Consider the following 19,568-nt stretch of genomic DNA (forward strand, 5'->3'; position numbering starts at 1 on the left):
CAGTTTGTGGTTGATCGCACCGTAACGTTATCTATCTAGCGTTATTTAAGAATATCTAGATCTAAAGGTATAAAAAGGAGTAGACAATGGACATAAAAATCGGAGATCCTAAAGCTTCAGGAAAAAGCTTATTTGCTGGGATGGCAACGCCGCATTCCGTTAGGTTCAGTATAGTATGTCTCAAAGTATACCGGCCCGACTTTTGACGGATTTGAGGATTCATTAAATAAGAAATAAAACGCAAGCTATCATAGCCCACAAAAAAATATATTTATTTTGAAGCCAGTTACAGGGAACGGTAAGTTTTGCAAGTTTTTACATCCTCCTCCATATCGTTACACATATAACCTCAAAGAACATTTGTTGCACCAAGTAAAGTCAAATGTGGGAGCACAAAATGTTATTGCTATTTTAAGTCCGATGCAGTGCAGCCCATTTTGAATATTGAAAATACTTACATTTGCATATAAAATTTTATTAAACTGAATTTTGAGTTACTTGAAATTTTTACACTTTTTCTGTTGTTGGATTTTGAGTTAGGGTTTAGAAAATAGAAACTGTCTTACAGGAATAGAAATTTATATTCTATGCTATATTTTTTGCACTTTTTCCGTGGTTGAGTTTTAGGTTGGGGTTCACAAAATACATATTTTCCGACAAGAAAAGATGTTAACTTTGAAGAGTTTTATATTCTATGACATGAAACGGAAGTATCTGTGACCAGTGCCATTTCTACTCACCTTATTGAACTACGGGTTTTTCAAAAAAAAAAGATGTTAAACTCAAGAAAACTCAAAACTATTGTTTTTTTTTTAAGTGATTACACTTCTCCTGTAGTTGAATTTTGAGTCAGGTTTCACAAATTATATACTTTCGGGCAAAAAAAGAAGTTTAACTCAAAACAGTTTTATATAATGTCTCGTAATCTTTTAGTGGTAAAATTTTCGCTTTCGATGATATCCTTGATGTAAGCGTTCTCGGCTGTAGACTCTATGGAGAGGAGGCCCGTGCACCGCGCCCTGAAGACGTCCCTGGCTCTTGACCACATCTCACGCAGTCGCGTTTCTCTCGACCGGCAGCTCAGAAAATACTTGCCGACTGAGAAATGACCACCTTATTTTTACGCGAAAAAGTTAATATCTGATGTGATGCGTCTGATGTTCAACTTTTTTAGCAACCCGCGGAGCGCTAGGATTACATCCCAAGTGTTTAAACGACGTCGTTTGTAAACGTTCAATCGTGAATAACTTTTTTAAAAATATCAAGGGACCATTTTGGTAGAGCATTAAATTCCCGTTAGCGTCAATGTTCATTTTGAATATTGAGTTTGTTGTTATTTACAAAATTCCAAAATGGAAAAATTAAATCAAATAAACTTATTGACTTCCAACGAAAATTTTCAAGAATTTTTTTTTGCAAAAAATCGAAAATACGAATGATAGACCTTTTTCTCACGAATATTAAGGGCTCAAAGATTTCTTTTGGTTATTCTAAATTATTTTTTCATAAAACACATTTCTTTTTACCCAGTTTGCGAGGGCAAGTTCCCGGTTCAAAACACAAATGTTTTATGCAGTTTACAGGATTGTTTATTCAAAATTGTAGCGTTTCTGATCATATTTCTGCAACGAACTTAATAGTTTGTTTTACTAAAATATTTGTTAAATGTTGTCTTCTCTTTGCTTCTTCTTCAAAACAAATTAATAAATTACGTTTTTATATTTATTTGTTGTTCGTTTTTCTCATCAAGTAAAACAAGATTTTTTATGAATTTTAATTTGCGGCTAACAATTGACTCTGGAAAAGAATAATTGTCAGGATCTTTTAAATTTTTGTGTATAAGTGAAAATTTTCATTTTTTATTTTCAATTTTCAAATTGAAGTGCCATTAAAAGAAGGGCCCTTTTTTTAGTTTCCTGCAAATTGCGAACGCACCCCGTATATTCCTAACGATTTCTCGATTGTGGACTCGCGTATCTCTTCGTTCGCGAATTTGCTCTATCGGATTAATTGTTTTTAGGAAATGATTGTTTTCTCGAACCCTTGCAAACGCGATTATTAATTTTTTTTAAATACTTCTCGACCCGCTAGCCATCCCAAATTTCAGCAGGTCCTGTTAAAGTACCAAGCTCTATGCTTTCATCTAATTTCAAGTTTATAACTATAAATTTCGGACACTTATCGTGTTTCCTAGCGACGTTCGAAAAACAGAAGAAAATCACGAAAAACAGATGGACGCCGGGTTGCGATCGCGGCCATTTCCTACAGGCTTATGTGTCTAGAGGGGTTTTTAAAAAGAGACAAATTTCAGCTCAAACCGTTCGAAAGTTATTCACGATTTTATGAGGCGACCATATAGCTACTAGACATATAGAGGCCCTGCCTATGTTAATAGTGCAGGAACTCGTGAAGCAACTATGTAACAAAATTTTGAGAAGGTCTGTCCAATATGCGCATGCGCGAGATTTTAAATTTCAGTTTTAACCAATGGCAACGCTAATTGCACATTCTGACGTTCGACCCATAAGGCCTTGCGGCTTTCAACAACCAACATGGCCGGCGGCAGGTCGTCAATGTTTGGATGCTACATTTTTACTGAAGTATTTGCTCAAAATATGTCGAAATCCTATTAAATTTTTAAGCAAAAAAGGAATTAAGGTGTGAAAAGCGTTGTTAAAAAAATGAGCGACAAGTACAGGGTTAATATTATGCGGATCGGCCTCTTTAATATAATTCTGTACGTAGTTTGGCGTTTTGGTTCTTTAAGCCCCATAGACACGATACCAGCTATTTTTCCCAAATTTGTGCCCGTAAATCGGCGCAAACAGTTTATTTTTGTAAACTTAATGTTTTAACCTCCATTGAAAACGTAAATAAAGTCGAATTCACGAAATGTGACTCTAAAAGTGGTAACAACAAGTGAAAAAATGTTCAACAAGCACCTCCCAAATATATAATTATGAAAAGTACCAATTGACAATTTCATTAAAAAACTGTACGTATTGGAAAATGTACTATCAAACAAGTCAATAAACAATTAGCCCTAAATGCAACAGAACATTACCAAACCCTACAAGTGTAGTTTATTGTCTCAAAATTTAAAAAATAAATAAAAAAAATCTACGTTAAAAATATTTAACAGCAATTGTTATTCAATTTGGATTCAAATGTTAATAACCAAAAAATATCCTATTAAGAAATATTGTGGTTTATGCCACAACTATGACACCTTTAATTATAATAGCATTTTATAGAGTGTTTTATTAACACATTTTGGTTAGTATAAATAAATACACGATTTATTTAATAAGGCATTTATTGAAAAGAATAAATATATTATTGCTTATAAATACAATAAGACATTACATGAAAATATATGTTGCATTTTTTAGTAGCATAGTAATATTTATTTTCTATTTTTCAAGGAACTTTTATATTACTTGTTTGAGAGGATCGCCAACTTTAAAAATTGCAAAAAAAGAAGATGAAACCAAAAACATTTAAAATGCAATAAAATAGTGTTAATTATTAGTAGAATAACTACAGCACAAATTTCATTAACTGTAAATTCGAAACAAAATTTAAATCAAAAGCACTTGTTGACAATATGCCTTAAGTAAAATTCTCTTATGTTCAAAATAGAAAATTTTCAGTCGCAACGTAACTGTAAAGTAACATCGACTTTCGAAAGTAACAAACACATTTAGAAAATAAGTATTTATTGATAGAACTGGTTCTATTTAATCAGTTTCAAGGTGTGTATGTGCCTACTGCAGTATTCACTTACCTCTCTAAGGAGGTACGTAACCTACAAATAAAGTACCCCAAAATTTTGAATAGTTGCCTAGAATTTCTAGTAATTCTCAAAGGCCTTCAGACTTCCCAAAAATATCCTGCAGATTTATCGTTTAAGTTCTTCCTGCTGCAGCTGGCTGATTCTGGTAATTCTCTTTATAATTTCTGAAGGCAATTTCGTTTCACTAAGCGTGACAATGACAAACGAAAACTTTCCCACGTTGGAGTTTACAAGGATTTGTAATTATCAAGGAGGATTTCTTGTGATTGTTCTAGTAAAGGAGCAAGTAATGAAAGCACAAATTATGTCAGTTTGTGAGTAGGAGTCCTATAGAAACCACTTTTATATCTTTTAAATTAACGTGCACATAAGGCAACACTTACCCGTATATAGGCGCATTCTTTTCCTAAGAGTTTTGACCACAAACACAAGTTTTTCAAAAAAACACGAAAAAGAGACCAAAAATGTATACAACAATGTCACAGACTGTTAATATTCTCTGGCAATAGCAAGTCCTTGATTGCCAATTGTATTCGGATTTCAGAGCCTGATTTTGCGTTCTTAAGGCAGTTGCCAAATCAATGACAACTCATTCGGTTGTGGGTGACGCATGCGCAAAAGATCCACACCTTCTCTACGAAGATATCATAGTCCACAGTAGTAGAGCCACTACATTATCTTATAGCTGTATGGGGGCGACGATAGAGAACAGAGAACAGACAAAACATTTTCTTTAAAAATTTCATTCTATTCGCGGATATTAAAACCGTGAAGTCAAGAGTAACGATATCTCGCGTGGCAATTATCGTGTTAACTTAAAAAAATTATCATTTCGAGGACAATTCGTTACCTTGGGGTGAGATCACGTGCGAAATCGTCTTGTAACGCAAGTAGGGCACGGGATCGGCCATGCAATAGGACCGGACGTACACGTACATCACCAAGACCACTAAAGCGACGATGCACTTCATAGCTTTGTCGCACCACTGACCGACGACAACAAATTCTATATTATATCGATCACTTCCCTATCCGAACGGCTATTTTTGATCCCTCTTTCCCCCCAGCATCGATCGTTTATCGGGGTGTAATTATTTTACGCGCGAGACCTTTTTCCAGCAAACTAACGAAAATAAACAAAATGTTTTTTTTTTGGTGTTTTTATTCGGGTTTTATCGTATGTGGAGTTCGGGATTCGTATAGCGGACATATCTGAGTAGCTCGTCGCTGTCCTCGCAGATGAAGAAGCGCCTTTTGTTGCACGGCACATCGTGCCACCTGATGCCGTCGCCGTAGTGGTTGTTCAATATGGCGAGGCAATTTTCCGTCTGGTGCTGAATCACGTTACTGCGAAAAATCGTCAAATTTGCAAAATTTAGTCATGTTCTGAGCACTATGCAGCAGCACTAGCGTTAAGTGCTCTGTTAAGTACATAACTATACTTCGCTTATATATTCAGTTTTAACATATGAGAAAATGGTAAATGCAAAAGTTGTATTGCATTTCCATATCTTCTGGTGTTGTGCGGGGGTTTCATATCCGCACAGAAAGAAATGTATCACATGAACGAGGAGGCCATCTAATGAATTCAACTCTACCGATCCATTTCTGTGGACAGTGACTATTTAAACACTTCTCTGGCTGAAAGCACATTTGCTGCATCTCAATGTTATCAACTTATTGAAGATAAATAAGAACTAAAAGTTCTGATTCGTGTCTCAATCAAATGTAATATTTACAAATTACCTGGTAAAGTCTGTTCATAGATATAAGAAAGTGACCAACTGATACGAATTAAGGAAAGACCCGGGCAAGTTGTAAGAATGAAGTATGGCAGAACAGGTCCGTATTTTGCTTAGACTTTAATTATTTGGGGTTTTGTTAGGAAAGACACTAAACAATATTTATTTATTTATCTATGTATTTATGTTTAAATCTAAAATAAAATTACAAATTATTTTTATTACCTGTTTAAATTACTTAAAATTATTTACATGATATATCAGTATCACTGTCGCTATCATCGCCTGTTCTAATTGTTATTTGGTCTATATTATTTGCAATATGGATATACGATTGTTCTGTTTTTTTATATGTTTAACAGAATTTGCCCAACGTTATGGAGTGATGATAAAAACTTGGGTTTCTATAAGTTTGAGAACATTGGACTTAACACTGGGAAAAACAGTGTTACGACGAATGGCAGATTTCAGTTGGTGTCAAACATGTTCATTGGGATGTAAGGTGGAAGCCTTAAAACTGTATGCCCTAGATTTTTTGCATAATTATCACAGACGTATTGTTTTTGTAGGTTCAAGCTTTGTAGAACCTCATTTAATTGCTTTTTGGTATAATCTTCGTGAAAATAAATGTCGTTATTATACATGTATTTTTGGATTGTTGCTTTTTTGTCACATGAGGAAGGGGTTTTAGTCAACTGTCTACTGTGATAACTTGCATTGACCATTACAATGACGCTATTAGGAGGAATATCTAATGTAGACACCCTTTGTTCCTCGTTTAACTGATAAATTTTACGCCGTAATTTATCTTGATCACTTTCATCTACACTCGAGAAAATGTATGCATCACTTCTTTTTTTCCTCACAATTTTCCATACAGTTGATGTTGATTCTGGAAGGATCTACCTGTTTGTGCAATATAAATTTTAGGACAAGATCCGCATTTCAACCTGTAGACACCTAATTTTTGAGATTTTGGACGTTTCGTTTTATTCTTTTTTAAAAATTTTCCTATTGTGTTGTTAGTTCTGAAAGATATTTTCAAATCACATTTTGACAAATGTTTTGAAACTTTTTCGCTAGGTTCTCCTATGTATGTAATTGTTTAAAATTGTTCGTGTTCTGTATTAGGTTTCGGATAAATACAGTTTACTGTTGTCTGGATTGGTTTTTTATTTATAATTTTATCTATAATGGACGGATTGTAGCCGTTGTTCAGTGTAATTTATTCAATGATATTAAGTAAATTTATTTTTCGTTTTCGTAATATGGGAATCAGTCACCCGAGACTGTGTTTACGCCTCTCATTTAGCTCTGCCCCCCTCAAACAATATATAATCAGATACAGAGTAAAATGCGAACCAGTTTCAGTCAACCTCTGAAGAAGCCAACGCTATGATTGGCGAAACGTTAGCTGGTTCAACACAACAAAAACCGACGCTGGAGGAATCCAGAAGTTTTATAAAAAGTAACTTTAAAGTGTTTTATTCCACACCAAACATTAAATGACCAATGGTTTTGGTCTTGAACTTCCAGGACCCAGAATGGATCAACTGATGAATAAGAATGCACGTAATGAGGACTAACTGTACCATTACTTGATCCGTAACAGTTTTCCCTGTGTTCAGAGTCACGATCTAGAAGTTCTTGGCTCAGTTCCATATGGAATGATTAAATGTAGATTGGGATGTATCACATAAGCTAGGAAATGAAGGCTACTGACCTGGGCATTATGCTGAATTTGAATGTCTCACTTGCATCAAACCGTTCCATTAACAGAGATTGCTGGAGGCTAAAGTCTTACTGCCAACAAAGTATTGTTTTTCGCCTCACCCAGTATATAGGAAAATCCATACTCTGTTTTTAAGTTACTGACACCATAACGAGTTTTATGAATTTATTTATTCAGTTGTCAGGTAAAAATTGTCAAACATTGGTATATGATATTTCAGCAAAATAATAATAATTACGGTGATATTTGAAAATATCAGGATTTTTTAATTTAAAATTATCCACTATCGTAATTTTTTTGCAAGTGCAAAATTAAAATAACCGAAAAACCATTAGGTTTGGTCGTGTGTTATTAATAAAAAAGTTGAATTGAAATGAAAAATGAAAAATTGGGTGTTCTATTTAAGAAAATGCATCTTTCATTCGTCATCCTAACAAATAACGGATATACGAGGGTGGGATGAAAAGTTTCCGGCCTGGGACACACTGTACATTTATATACTTTTTTTGTTTATTGCTCCTCTCTAGCAATATGGTCAGATAGGTTTACTGCAGTCGTTTGTTGTAAACTCAATACCTCGAAGTATGCTATACTTACGTGGTGTCCGGTTGCGGTGTGCCCAAAGGACCGGTGTGCGACCAGTCGTTCTGCACTCGATCGGTAGTTGGCGCCATTTTCTTGAATATGGCCGTCCAGAACCAGCCGTTTATGTGGCGCGGCTGCAGGTCCTCGCGGTCGCAGCCCTTGAAGTCGCATATCCGGCCCGACGTCCACACCTGGTTCACCTGGACCGAAGACAAAACAACAAAATGAAAAAAAAAACAAGTTTTACTTAGAATTAAATAAACAAAACTACAAAGGATCAACGAATACATTTTATGCCTAACGTAATAATAATAATTGTTATTTTTGTTAAAATATACAGGGTGTGTGCAGAAGGTGTGTTTGTAATATTCAACAAAGTACCTTACCCCTTAAGTTTTTCTCGTTTTTTTTAACACCTTGTATATTTTAATAATTTTCTAATAAAATTCGTGGGAATTGATTCAAGATTTGAAAATTTTCTATCGAAATCGACTGAAAATCGCGTATCGGTCTCACATTTTCCTGAGCGATGACATTTTTGATCCATTCGTTTTCCGCGGTAGTTTCCAAGGAGACGGTGTCCATGCACCGCATCCTGCAGTAGTTTCTCGAGCCCAGCCAGTCCTCTTCGTCGATCTCGGGCCTCCTCCAGCTGTAGAAATAATTGCTACCTGAAAAAACCGTTGTTGTAGTTGATATTTTTAGTCCGGTCTCTCCAATGTATTCTTTACCGCATATGCATGGAATGGGGTAAACCATCTCAACATCTCGAATGGAATTTTTTTTTTGACGTTATACTTCTTTAGAACTTTTGATATGTGGTCAGTGATGTAAGGAAGGACCACAGTGGAAAGTGTAGGATTGCTTTCGGCCTCATTGCTATTAGAAGAGTGTGGTAGTCAGTACTATTCTGTATATAAAGATGAATTAGAAAAGATTCAGAAGAAATCTTGGAGGTACCTTTATTATAAGAAGTATATGATGTATCCTATGCCATTTTGACTGAGAAGTTTGGTGTTTGCACAATTGGAAAAGGAAGGAAAATTGCTGAAGCAATATTTTTGTATAAACCGGTTCGGGGAAGAATAGATTGTTCTTTTCTAGTTAGTGAATTGAGATTCATTGTGCCTACATATTTAGCAAGGATACTTTCGAAAAATCGTCGCCAAGCTGGGAAAATTCGGAGAGTCTATTGTGGACCGGATTTTCATTTCAAAAAGAAGCCAATTCGGGGATTTTGTTCTTGAGGGACGCATTGCCTTTCTATAGTGCTCCTGCTATGGAACTTTCGCAAAATCGATGTCATTTTATTGTGAATACACCCCGTATACAAAGTCCTTCACATCGCGTCGAACTTCAAAGTTCATAACCGACACACCCTGCATATTATTCAAACAATGTTCCAAATAGGGGTGATAGCCCGGGATCTCCCACGTTTCCTGGTGTATGATTTTTTCCGATAGAGTAAAGAAAATACTTGTTTTCTGAAACCATGCAGGACACCATAATTATCAATAACGTCATCCCGTCTCGATTGAGGGCGAGAAATTGTGATTTTCATTTGAATTTTTTCAAATATCTCGAACAGCGTATGTGACAGACGAAAAGCGTAAATACAAATATTGTAGCTCTCGATGTGGCTTATTACACTGTTTAAACCATTTGCCCATATTTCTCACGAATTTTGATTTACGGTAAATAATTTAATATCGAAAAGAACGATTTTCATGGTCCCTTAGATTTTTGTACATAGTTGAAAAAATGTCTAGTTTTAATATGAGCCAAAATATTCAACGAAAATTTTTTAAAATTTTTAACAAAATTTTGGTGATACTTGATTACGCTCAAATTCTACTGTTTAGATGTGGGTACGGACTTTTACTTCCTTGCCAAATTTAAAATCGATAGCTACATATTTCGGTCACTTACGACGTATTTGAATATAGCACGGAATATCCCGAAGACCCTGTACAGTATGTGAAAACTTTAAATACAGAAGTTTTAGCAGTAGATACAGGCTATATAGCTACGTAAAAAAAACTAGCAACAGAATCACAGCCTTCTTGTTAAGGTCAATTATCATTACAAAGGGAGACCAAGTTTCAGTTTTTTACAAATTACCGACGCACCCTGTACATTTTTAAAAAATCATCAAGAATAAAGGTTTTTGATCCGGACCTTGCGCGTCGTTTCGTTAAAGAATTTTTTCGATAGCAAATTTAAAACGGTCCGTTTACGTTTCAAATACGTTACGGTCCATCTGAGGCAAGACTTAATGCAGAATAAACATCTGTCAAAGCAATAAACGCACTATATTTTTGGTCGTATTATATAAGAATCTATTGGATGTTCCATTTAGTGATACTAAGTACGGCACGAACAATCCATCGATCGTAGATGGAGAAATGATTTTTTTCTCGATACCTCGAAAGTGCGGTTTTTACTTTTAAACAAATACTTCTCGACCCCAGCCCCAGTTTCAATAGGCTTCGTTACCGAGCAAATTTCGGACACTTATCGTGTTTCATAGCAAAGTACAAAAAACTGCCGAAAATCAGACTCATTTTTTACTGGTTTGTGTACCTCGGGCACGGCTTAAAAGAAGTCAAATTGGAAGGCCGGCGTTAAAAAGATATAGTCAGTTAATGCCAGGTCTACACAGAGACGGAGAACGGAGAACAGAAAAAAAATTTTTTTTTCCACGCTGAATTTCTGGACCTAGGTCCCTAGGTCCCTAGGTCCCTAGGCCTCTAGGACCTACCGTTGCCGAGATATAAGTTTCGTTGCCAAGCGCGTATGCTTTCGAAAAATTCGAATTCATCGATTTGTCGAAAGTAACAAGGAATAATATCACTTTTGAACTTCCTAGAGCTTACAATAATCTAGGACAACATTTTAAACAAACTCTAATATCGCTGTATTTGCTCATATTTCTTTTTTCTTTACTGTTGTTTACCAATTTTCTGTTATTCCATAACTTATAGTATAATTAATTATTAAAAAATAGCATGTTTAACTAACCCAGATACTCCTGTATAGTGTGCGTTTTTCGAACAATTACGATATTGCACTTTTCAGACGTTTAATTTTCATTTTCCACGCGTTCTGCGCGGCTTTTTTTGCTAGAAATTATATTTTTGGTGACGCGATCGCGAAAGTACACAAACGCACTTTCGAAAATCCGCCAAAAAGGTTATAATTGAATACTTTTTATAAAACTTCATCCTGTTGGCTTTTCCAAGCTCTGTGGAAGTTCCTTTAAAAAAAACAAAGTTAGAATTGGAACTTACCCGCAGGCGAGGTAGCGTCTGTCGTCCTGCCGGCGCATAGCGACGGTACCGGCAGTTCCAGTTTCCTGCCGTTGACGAATTGGGCGGAACCGACGCCCGCGAGCGCCGCGACGACCGTCAAACACGCGAGCAACATCACCGAAGTATCAAAAACGAAGGGGCCTCATACGCGCGTCTCTTTTAAAGCCACCGTCCGGAATTCGGATGCGTTAATAGCCCATTACTGACGACTAACTACTCCGACGACTTTCGAAATTTAATTTCAAATTTTTTCAGCTCGAGCGGCTCCATTTCGGTGATAATTTCGAAAATATTTTTGGTTTTTCCTCCAAATAACACTGGTATGAAATATTTTTGACCGATTATTTGTGGCATGTAAGGTTTTTTGCAAATATTATAGGAAAACAACTCAAATTACAATACTTTCCTGATTTTCGTCCTTAGAGTTCCCAAGAAACTTAATCACTTCTTTAAATGAAACCCAGGGGCTTTCCTCGATATTGGTCATTGTGTTGTGAAAATCCTTATCTTTGCATAATGTTCTAATCTGGGGCCCAACAAAAGTGACCCCTTTTATCTTGGCATCAGATATGGATACTGCTTCATCAAGCCAGGTTTGATACGAAGAGGAGGCAGTAAAACTTTTTGGGGTCAACTAAGCTATCTCTTAATACATTTATGCTTCTTCCAGATCGCCATTCTATTTGAGTCCAATGTAAGTATTTAAAAGTCTTAAATTTCAAGGTGCCAGTAAATGCTTATCTGGAAGTTAACAATTCGGATGCATCTTTTAGTAGGTGCATATCTAACTAAATAATTTAATTCGCTCCAGATTTTGGGTTTGGGCTCTCTGAAGTCTGGTTTGAAATCTGAGTCATCTGATCTGATCTGAGGAACTGATCGAATAACAATTTGCTTCTTATTTTTTGTGTTGAATCCTTGCACATTACAAGAAGAAAAATAACAATCATCACTGTGATTCCTATGCTCTTGCGATACCCTTTTGCGAGTTTCTTAATGCTTCAACGCAAACGGAACACACAGCTACACACTTTTAACTTCTTTGTTTTTGCTGAACTTCTAAATGTCTTTTTTATTGCACATACGGTTGACTTGGTTATTTCATATTTCTTAGCAAGCAGAGACACACAATCACTTTTACCCAGGGATTCTAGCTGTTCGCCTGTTTGTTTTAAATTCATATTTGCTGCGTAACACCTCACATTTAAATGTACTACGCCGCCCTGAACCTGATAGCATGTAAAATACACACAAATAATAATCAACAACGTGAAACACCTGTTCTGTTCTTCACTTCTTCTACCATTTGTGTGTTCACTCTACGGGGTGGTTCACTAAATCGTGCCAGCTACCACTTTAATCCGGTCATTTTAGGAGGCCAGCAGTTAGAGATGAAATTTGCCAGACATTACAGGTGTATATACCTATACCGTTGTTAAATTTAATTTTCTCCTCGCGTGGGTCCCTAATTGCGGTGTTGCCGAGGGATGCACTATGCCGATACAATCTACGCTCGCGGAACAATGGATTCGGTTAATTGGGGAAGATGGAGGACCATTTAAAACCAAGCGATGACGTTTTTTCTCCGTTTCCACGGCCGTCTACTTTTATTTCGACGACTACCGTTCTAGTTCGTCCGATAGCTGCGAATGTTTGCTGGGACTTATATAGGAATAGCTTTGGACTATATCCCGGGACGTTTTTAAAAAAAAATTAAACGCGGAAAAGGGATTAGAATTTTGCACTGCTAAAATAAAAATAAAAAAAATAAAATGGCGGCGGAGGTTAGATCTGTTTTTATTTAAATGATGGCGTTATCGGAAAAAAACGAGTTAGATCTCTAAAAGAGAACCAGCAGAACCATTTGCCAGTAAGCACGCAGTAGGAATTTTATAATAATATATGTATCCTTCTCCTAGGTGCCGTCTCTCTTGAGGTTGGCGATCACCATGGAAAATTGATGTCTATGTTGGGCTTGATGTATGACCACAGCCGTTGATTTTTGCTCCTTCAGTGAGGTGCTCTAACGATTGTTTGATGACATATTGCATTTATGCCTCCGACTTCTGTAAATTTATTAAGCATTGTTCCTCCCATCAGTACGCAGACGACACTCAAGTATATCTCTCTTTTAATTACGCTCAAATTAATACCGTCCTTAATAATATAAACAGTGACCTACGTGCTCTCAGTGACATTTCTAGTAAGCATGGTTTAACACTGAAAGGAAATAAGACGCAACTTATATTTTTTGGTAAAGATAAAGGAAACGTAATTAGTTTAGACCCTGGCAAAATTCAATTAAATGACCTTCCCTTCATTAATTCAGAAATCGTTTTACAAGCTTCGGATTCTCTACTGTAATAAATATATTCCAGACACAGCAATTAAGTTAAAACTTACGGATTCTTTAATTCCCTCCTCAATTTCATACTGTATGGTAGTTTACTGGCCTGCCCTACTTCAAAAGGACAGGGTTAGTTTTCTCATACAACATTCGTAAATTCGATCACAGCCTAGAGGATTCTCGGAGCCTTTTAGTTTTAATTAAAAAAGTAATATCTTTCCAACGTCCGACGTATCTTTTTGACAAACTTACTTTTTTTTTGAATTCACTCTAGCAGTTAGCAGTTAGCAGTTAGCAGACGAAAACCGTAAATACAAAAATTGTAGCCTTTGATACGGTCTATCACACTGTTTGAACGGATTTTTTTCCATAACTAAACCACCTTGTACATAATCGAAAAAATTGCGATGTTTTTCTGGATGCCAAAATAACAAAAAAAAAATAAAAACAGTACTCCACGTTATTTTAATGCTCCCAGTTTAAAGAGTCTAAATGCGAGTCCAGACTTCTACTTCTCTCCCAACTCTGAAGTCGGTAGCTGCAAATTTGGGGCACTTACTATGTTTTTCAATATTGCACAGAATATTGCGAACACCCTGTATAATACTTAAAAGCTTTAAATACAAATGTTTTAACTGTCTATATGGGCTATATCGTCATGTAAAAGAAACTGACATCTAAACCGCAGATTTTAAATTATTGCCAATTTCCAATAATGACGGGACCCATTTTTCAGTTTTTTTGAATTTGCGGCGCACCCTGTATATTTTTGAAAAATTATCAAGGATAAAAGTTCATGGAGCCATATCCTCTGCGTCTCTTGGTTTACGCATTTTTTGAGTCTTGTAAACGGTTTTTGAAAAATGGTCATTTTTGTAAACCCTTGCACACGCGATTTTTAATTTTTTTTAAATACTTCCCGACCCCCCAACCCACCCATTTTCAATAGGTTCCGTCACACAAATATGAAGTCGATTGCTTCAAATTTCGAACACTTATCGTGTTTCATAGCAAACAGTCGAAAATCGCGAAAAAAGATGGATATCGGCGTCGGATCAGGGCCATTTTTTACAAGCTTATGTGCCTCCTGGTGTGCTAAAAAGGATGCAAATTTCAATTTTGTAGCTCCAACGGTTCGAAAGTTATTCAGAAAAAAACAAAAGACAAGAACGGAGAACGGACAGACAATTTTTTTTTTGACGGTGATCATTTCTATATCAACGGCGATCCTGAGATATAAAATTTTTATACGAGCGCAGATAATTTCGAAAAATTCGATTTTCGAAAGTAACAAGCAAAACACGGTTCTGAAGAATAAAAAATAATGTTGGCCAAAATAAGTGTGCATCGGTCGAAAATGCTCAAAATTTGTATACTTGAGATTTCTGACCAAAAAAAAAACGCCCTGTATATTGCGCGAATGGAGTTTTTGCCCTGCTAATCGCCTCGGACGACCGCAATTTTCCGCCAATTGATCAATTAGCCGCCGACGTCGACCAAGTTTCTACCGCCCGGGAACCCGCCCCCGCCCCACCCCGTGGGAAACGCTCAGGTGGCGACGACGCGATTAACGCGGTCCCGACAAAACGTCGTCGTCGCCGGGGCGCCCCGACTTAACAACAAAACGTCATCAATTATTACGGCACGCAATTACGGCTTATTGGAATTCCGAAAGGGGCCGCGACATTCCCTAAAGCCCCCCGGCCGTCCCCCCCCCCCCCCCCGCCTTGGGGAGATTTCGGGGAATGTAAAAAAGAGACCTACATCGAAAGATTTTGTTGGCAAAGCTACAAAGGTCACTCTAACGTTGTCTATCTCTCTCGCTCTCGGACGGTACTCTTCTTAAAGGTATAGACGTTGAGATATTTTTAAAGGGTTTTTTTTTCGATGTATAGAACTTTAAGTTGGCATTATTGTTCAAGATGGCGACCGATTTAATAGCTGTCAAGTGATTTATTCTTAGTTTGGTTTGGCAATTCACAAGCACAAGGCTTGCAAATAGGGCAATTTTATTTCGAAAATCATAGGAATCGGATCCGTGTCCATCCACTTTATGGAAGATTTTGTGGAAGGAGCTTGGTTTACGTGCTTACAAAATCCTCGTGCAAGAATTGAAGTCAAACGATCATCAAGTAATTCGTAGATTCGTCGAATGGGCCCAAAACAAGATTGCCGTTGTTCCCGATTTTCATAAGCGAATTTTGTTTAGCGATGAAGCGCACTTCTGGTTGAATGGCTACGTCAACAAACAAAACTGCCGCATTTGGAGCGAAGCTAATCCTCAAGTGTATGTCGAAACACCGTTACATCCAGAAAAACTGACTATTTGGTGCGCTTTATGGGCTGGTGGAATAATTGGTCCGTACAATGGTGATCGGTATAGAGCTATGATTACTAACTCTTTCATTCCTGAATTGAATAACCATGATGTCCAGGAGATGTGGTTTCAACAAGACGGTGCAACATGTCACACAGCTCGTGCCACAAGACACGTTTGGTGACCGCCTAATTTCACGTTTTGGACCTGTGAATTGGCCTCCAAGATCTTGTGATTTAACACCGCTAGACTACTTTCTGTGGGGCTATGTAAAGTCATTGGTCTATGCGGATAAGCCACAAACGCTTGACCATTTGGAAGACAACATACGCCGTGTTACTGCGGATATACGGCCACAAATGTTGGAAAAAGTCATCGAAAATTGGACGTCCAGATTGGACTACATCCCCGCCAGCCGTGGCGGTCATATGTCAGAAATCATATTTAAAATGTAATAACAAAAAAACACCCCTTATAAGCAGGTACAAAGTAAAATCCTAGCCAGTTTCAGCCAAGCTCCGAAGACGCCAACAAGATGATTGGAGAAACGTCAGCGAGTTCGACTCAGCACAAACCGACGCAGAACAAAACTTCTGGTAAAATGTAAGTATATACTTTTGTTTTAATACTTATACATAATATATGTGTACAAATGTACAAAATGGTATTTGTTCTTGTCATATGACCGCACCCTGTAGGCTGGAAAAATAGTCTTTCAACTTATCTCTAATTTGTAGTCCATTAAAACTCGAAAACCCACCATTACCCGAGAAGTTTACCATATTTATCTGAGTTATTTCAGCAACATCTTAAATATTATAAACTGAGGTATTATTTTCTTCGAGCGTCGCGTAAAATGTTGTGTAAACAACAAGCGGTTATTATTAGGCTATCTGCAGGAGAAGAAAACCCTCTAAATATTTGGCTTAAAAATCTAAAACCCGACGATAGCTGAAAATTTCTTTTTGAACATCCACTCTGGCAACTCTTCTACAATCTAGTTTCATCATCAAATGTATTTAAAGAAAATGTTTCTTCAGCAATTAACACATTTGTGCCCGGTTTCCCAATCTCTGATTGTTGTAATATTCCACTGTGACCTTCTTTGCCATAGGAACCCACAACAATGGCAATAAATTTAAAATTTGCGTCTACAATGGCCATTAACACAATGCAAAAGTAATCCTTATCATTGGAAAACATGGAACTGCTGTTTTTTTGTGCTTTAATGTGCGCATGTTTACATCTATACTGCCAACACAATTTGGTATATTCCACACTTGCCAAAATTCTTGTTCTATGGGCTTATAATCATTTTTAGAAGGGAGTGGCATACTAATTAGTTTTGTGCTCAGTACCTTAAGAACTTGGTTTATCATGCGTTAATGATTCAAAACATGATTTTATTCCCAAGCATACCTCGTAGAAAAATAATATTTATCACTTTTAGGTGCATAAGCGATGCCTATAGCTGACTTAAAAAGAAGAGTAAGTTAGGAACAGGATAAGATAGATATCATAGAGGACAGATCCCGATATATTTAGGTCACGGAAGAATGTATCTATGTACCGCATAAAGAAAATACGCAAGAAAGTTACAGAGAGAACAATACGGAAGATATAGAAAGATTGAGCAAACAAAAGTTTGGCTGGTAAGCAACGACTATGTAAAATATTTGAAAGGAAGAGAAGATAGCCGAGAAAATTTAATGGAAAATGTAACAAAAAAGGACGATATTGAATTGAAAGTATTAAGAAGTCTTCTCAGGTTTATAAAGCTCAAGCCCATTTTAAAATACTAGCAGCTACGGACATGAATAATTTGGCACCTAGTTTCTTGGCTTCTAATTTATCTTCTGGACAGAATATTGAATATAGTATTGATCAAGCAATTTCCAAAAACAAGGTTAAAAATACTTTCTCTTCTGCGGTTATTATTTCTCGAGTAGTTTTAGGTTGAAGTTCGTTACCAATCACACCAAGTACAAAGTTGAATTGCTTCCATGATGAATAAATGTTTTTTCCTTACCTAGGTCTGTTTTTAAAGAGAGGTAAAATGGGTTTTCTTCTTGAATTGCAGCGGCCGAGAGTTCGGACCCGAGATCTCGGAACCGCGATTTCCGGGTTAATACGAAAACAAGGGCGAATTAATACTCGAAAATTAGGGAATAAAGACCGTAACAAGTTGCCGCAGGCCGGCGGGTAGCAGCTGACGCCCTCACCGGCAAATAGATTAAGTACGGGATGGGTTAAGTTAAAGCCGGAACACCGGGAGGGCGGGGGGTGGAAAAAAAACGCATTCCTCGCAAAAGCTGTTTAATGTATTATTCCTTGCGTCGCGTCGCCGACACCGACGCCGCCGTCCCCCTGGGGGGGTTGTTTTAAGCGTTCGGCGGAGATTGTGTTTTAAAGAGGAGACTTAAACAGTCGCCACACGTCCGAGTTATTTGTTAGATTGTTAGTTAACCCCGGCGGCAGTAAAACTGCGAGGCAGCTTACATACGTATTACGCCCCCGCCCCCGCGGGGGCGGGTCCGCCGCCACGGGGGTGTCGTCGGTGATTCGTTACATTGGCAACCCTGTAGTGAGTTCTCTGTTTCTCTCGCAATAACTTTTGCGTTAGGGGATCCGGATTCGGTATAAAATGTCCACGATCCAACAGCGGCGTCCGCCTATTTTTTGGACCAGTTCGTTATTTACATTAATTAAAACAACGTATTAAGCAATTAAACACGGAAATATTGCAAGGGAACTCCCAAAAACCATATTCAATGTCGCTATACAGAAAATAACCCCTTTTCCGCTGGTATCACCTCAAATAATAATTTAATCAATATTCCGCAATCTCACAAATATCTGACGTTGTCCCAAAGATTCAACCAGAACATTAAAGAGTCACTTGGGAGGGTTTTAAAATAATGCGCAACTCAACCACCTTGAATATATTAATATATTAATAATTAAATTCTAAGCAAAGTACCGACTTGTTCGGCCAAATTTCATTTTTACAACTTGCTCGGGTCTTTCCATAATTCGTATCACGTTCTTATATCTATGAACAGACTAAATTGTAAAAGCTAGGTGCAATTTTTATCCTGGCCATAACTTTAAGGGCACCAGTTTGCCTGTTGTTCTCCTACACTGTTTTATATTCTTCAATACTTGATACGACCTTGAGGTCAGATCAAAAGCTTATTTGAAAGGCACTTACCGCAGGATGCGTAGACAAACAGACCTCCATGCATTTTGCCAAAGTTCGGATAGCGCTGCGACCGCCGTTAATTTTCTAAATCCCGAGGATGGGGCGGAGGGGATGATTATTTAACCGATGGTTGACAAATGCACTCGGAGCCCGCACGGTAACGACGTCGGTTAGTCAGGAAGTCAATGCGGACGATCGCGGGCTTCAATCTTCCCGACGGACCGTTCACCGGAAAACGACAGGCGACGGGGTACGGGAAAAAAATGTATCCCCCCTAATCGGTCTATTAGTCAGCCGGGATCGGATCGGAGATCTAATTGTTGTATTAATTTGGTGCGCAGACACGCGCGCTCCCATACACGGGACCACACGTCGGAAAAGATCCGATCGATCACGCGCGCGTAGGGGTCTAAAATTTCAATTAAAACGACGACGCCGCCGACGACGAAGACGTCGATTTTCCCTGATGGATGTTTGATTACTGCCGTGAATAACGGCGTCGAAACCCTACACTTACCTAATACATCTAATTAGAA

The 19,568-nt window shown here is 37.5% G+C and overlaps 2 protein-coding genes across 3 annotated transcripts; both read right to left on the reverse strand.

Annotated features, from left to right (window-relative positions):
- Positions 1–562: 562 nt before the first annotated feature.
- On the reverse strand, positions 563–4,781 carry LOC132707501 (uncharacterized). Of its 2 annotated transcripts, none has more exons than XM_060679387.1 (2): positions 4,647–4,781; positions 563–1,098 (listed from the first exon to the last, which is right to left on the reverse strand). In XM_060679387.1, exons 1-2 carry the CDS (start codon positions 4,765–4,767, stop codon positions 908–910), a joined length of 312 nt encoding a protein of 103 aa, XP_060535370.1. In that variant the 5' UTR covers positions 4,768–4,781; the 3' UTR covers positions 563–907. The 2 variants fall into 2 exon arrangements, with proteins under 2 accessions (XP_060535370.1, XP_060535369.1); XM_060679386.1 differs by having other exon boundaries at positions 563–1,113.
- Positions 4,782–4,959: 178 nt separating this feature from the next.
- Positions 4,960–11,281, reverse strand: LOC132707658 (uncharacterized). The gene is made up of 4 exons (XM_060679581.1): positions 11,146–11,281; positions 8,372–8,526; positions 7,868–8,055; positions 4,960–5,143 (listed from the first exon to the last, which is right to left on the reverse strand). The coding sequence occupies exons 1-4, from the start codon at positions 11,279–11,281 to the stop codon at positions 4,969–4,971; spliced, it is 654 nt and encodes a 217-aa protein (XP_060535564.1). The 3' UTR covers positions 4,960–4,968.
- Between the last annotated feature and the right edge of the window lie 8,287 nt (positions 11,282–19,568).

Source organism: Cylas formicarius, unplaced genomic scaffold (assembly GCF_029955315.1).
Source record: "Cylas formicarius isolate icCylForm1 unplaced genomic scaffold, icCylForm1.1 PGA_scaffold_9__14_contigs__length_23061073, whole genome shotgun sequence".
Classification (NCBI taxonomy): Eukaryota; Metazoa; Arthropoda; class Insecta; order Coleoptera; family Brentidae; genus Cylas; species Cylas formicarius.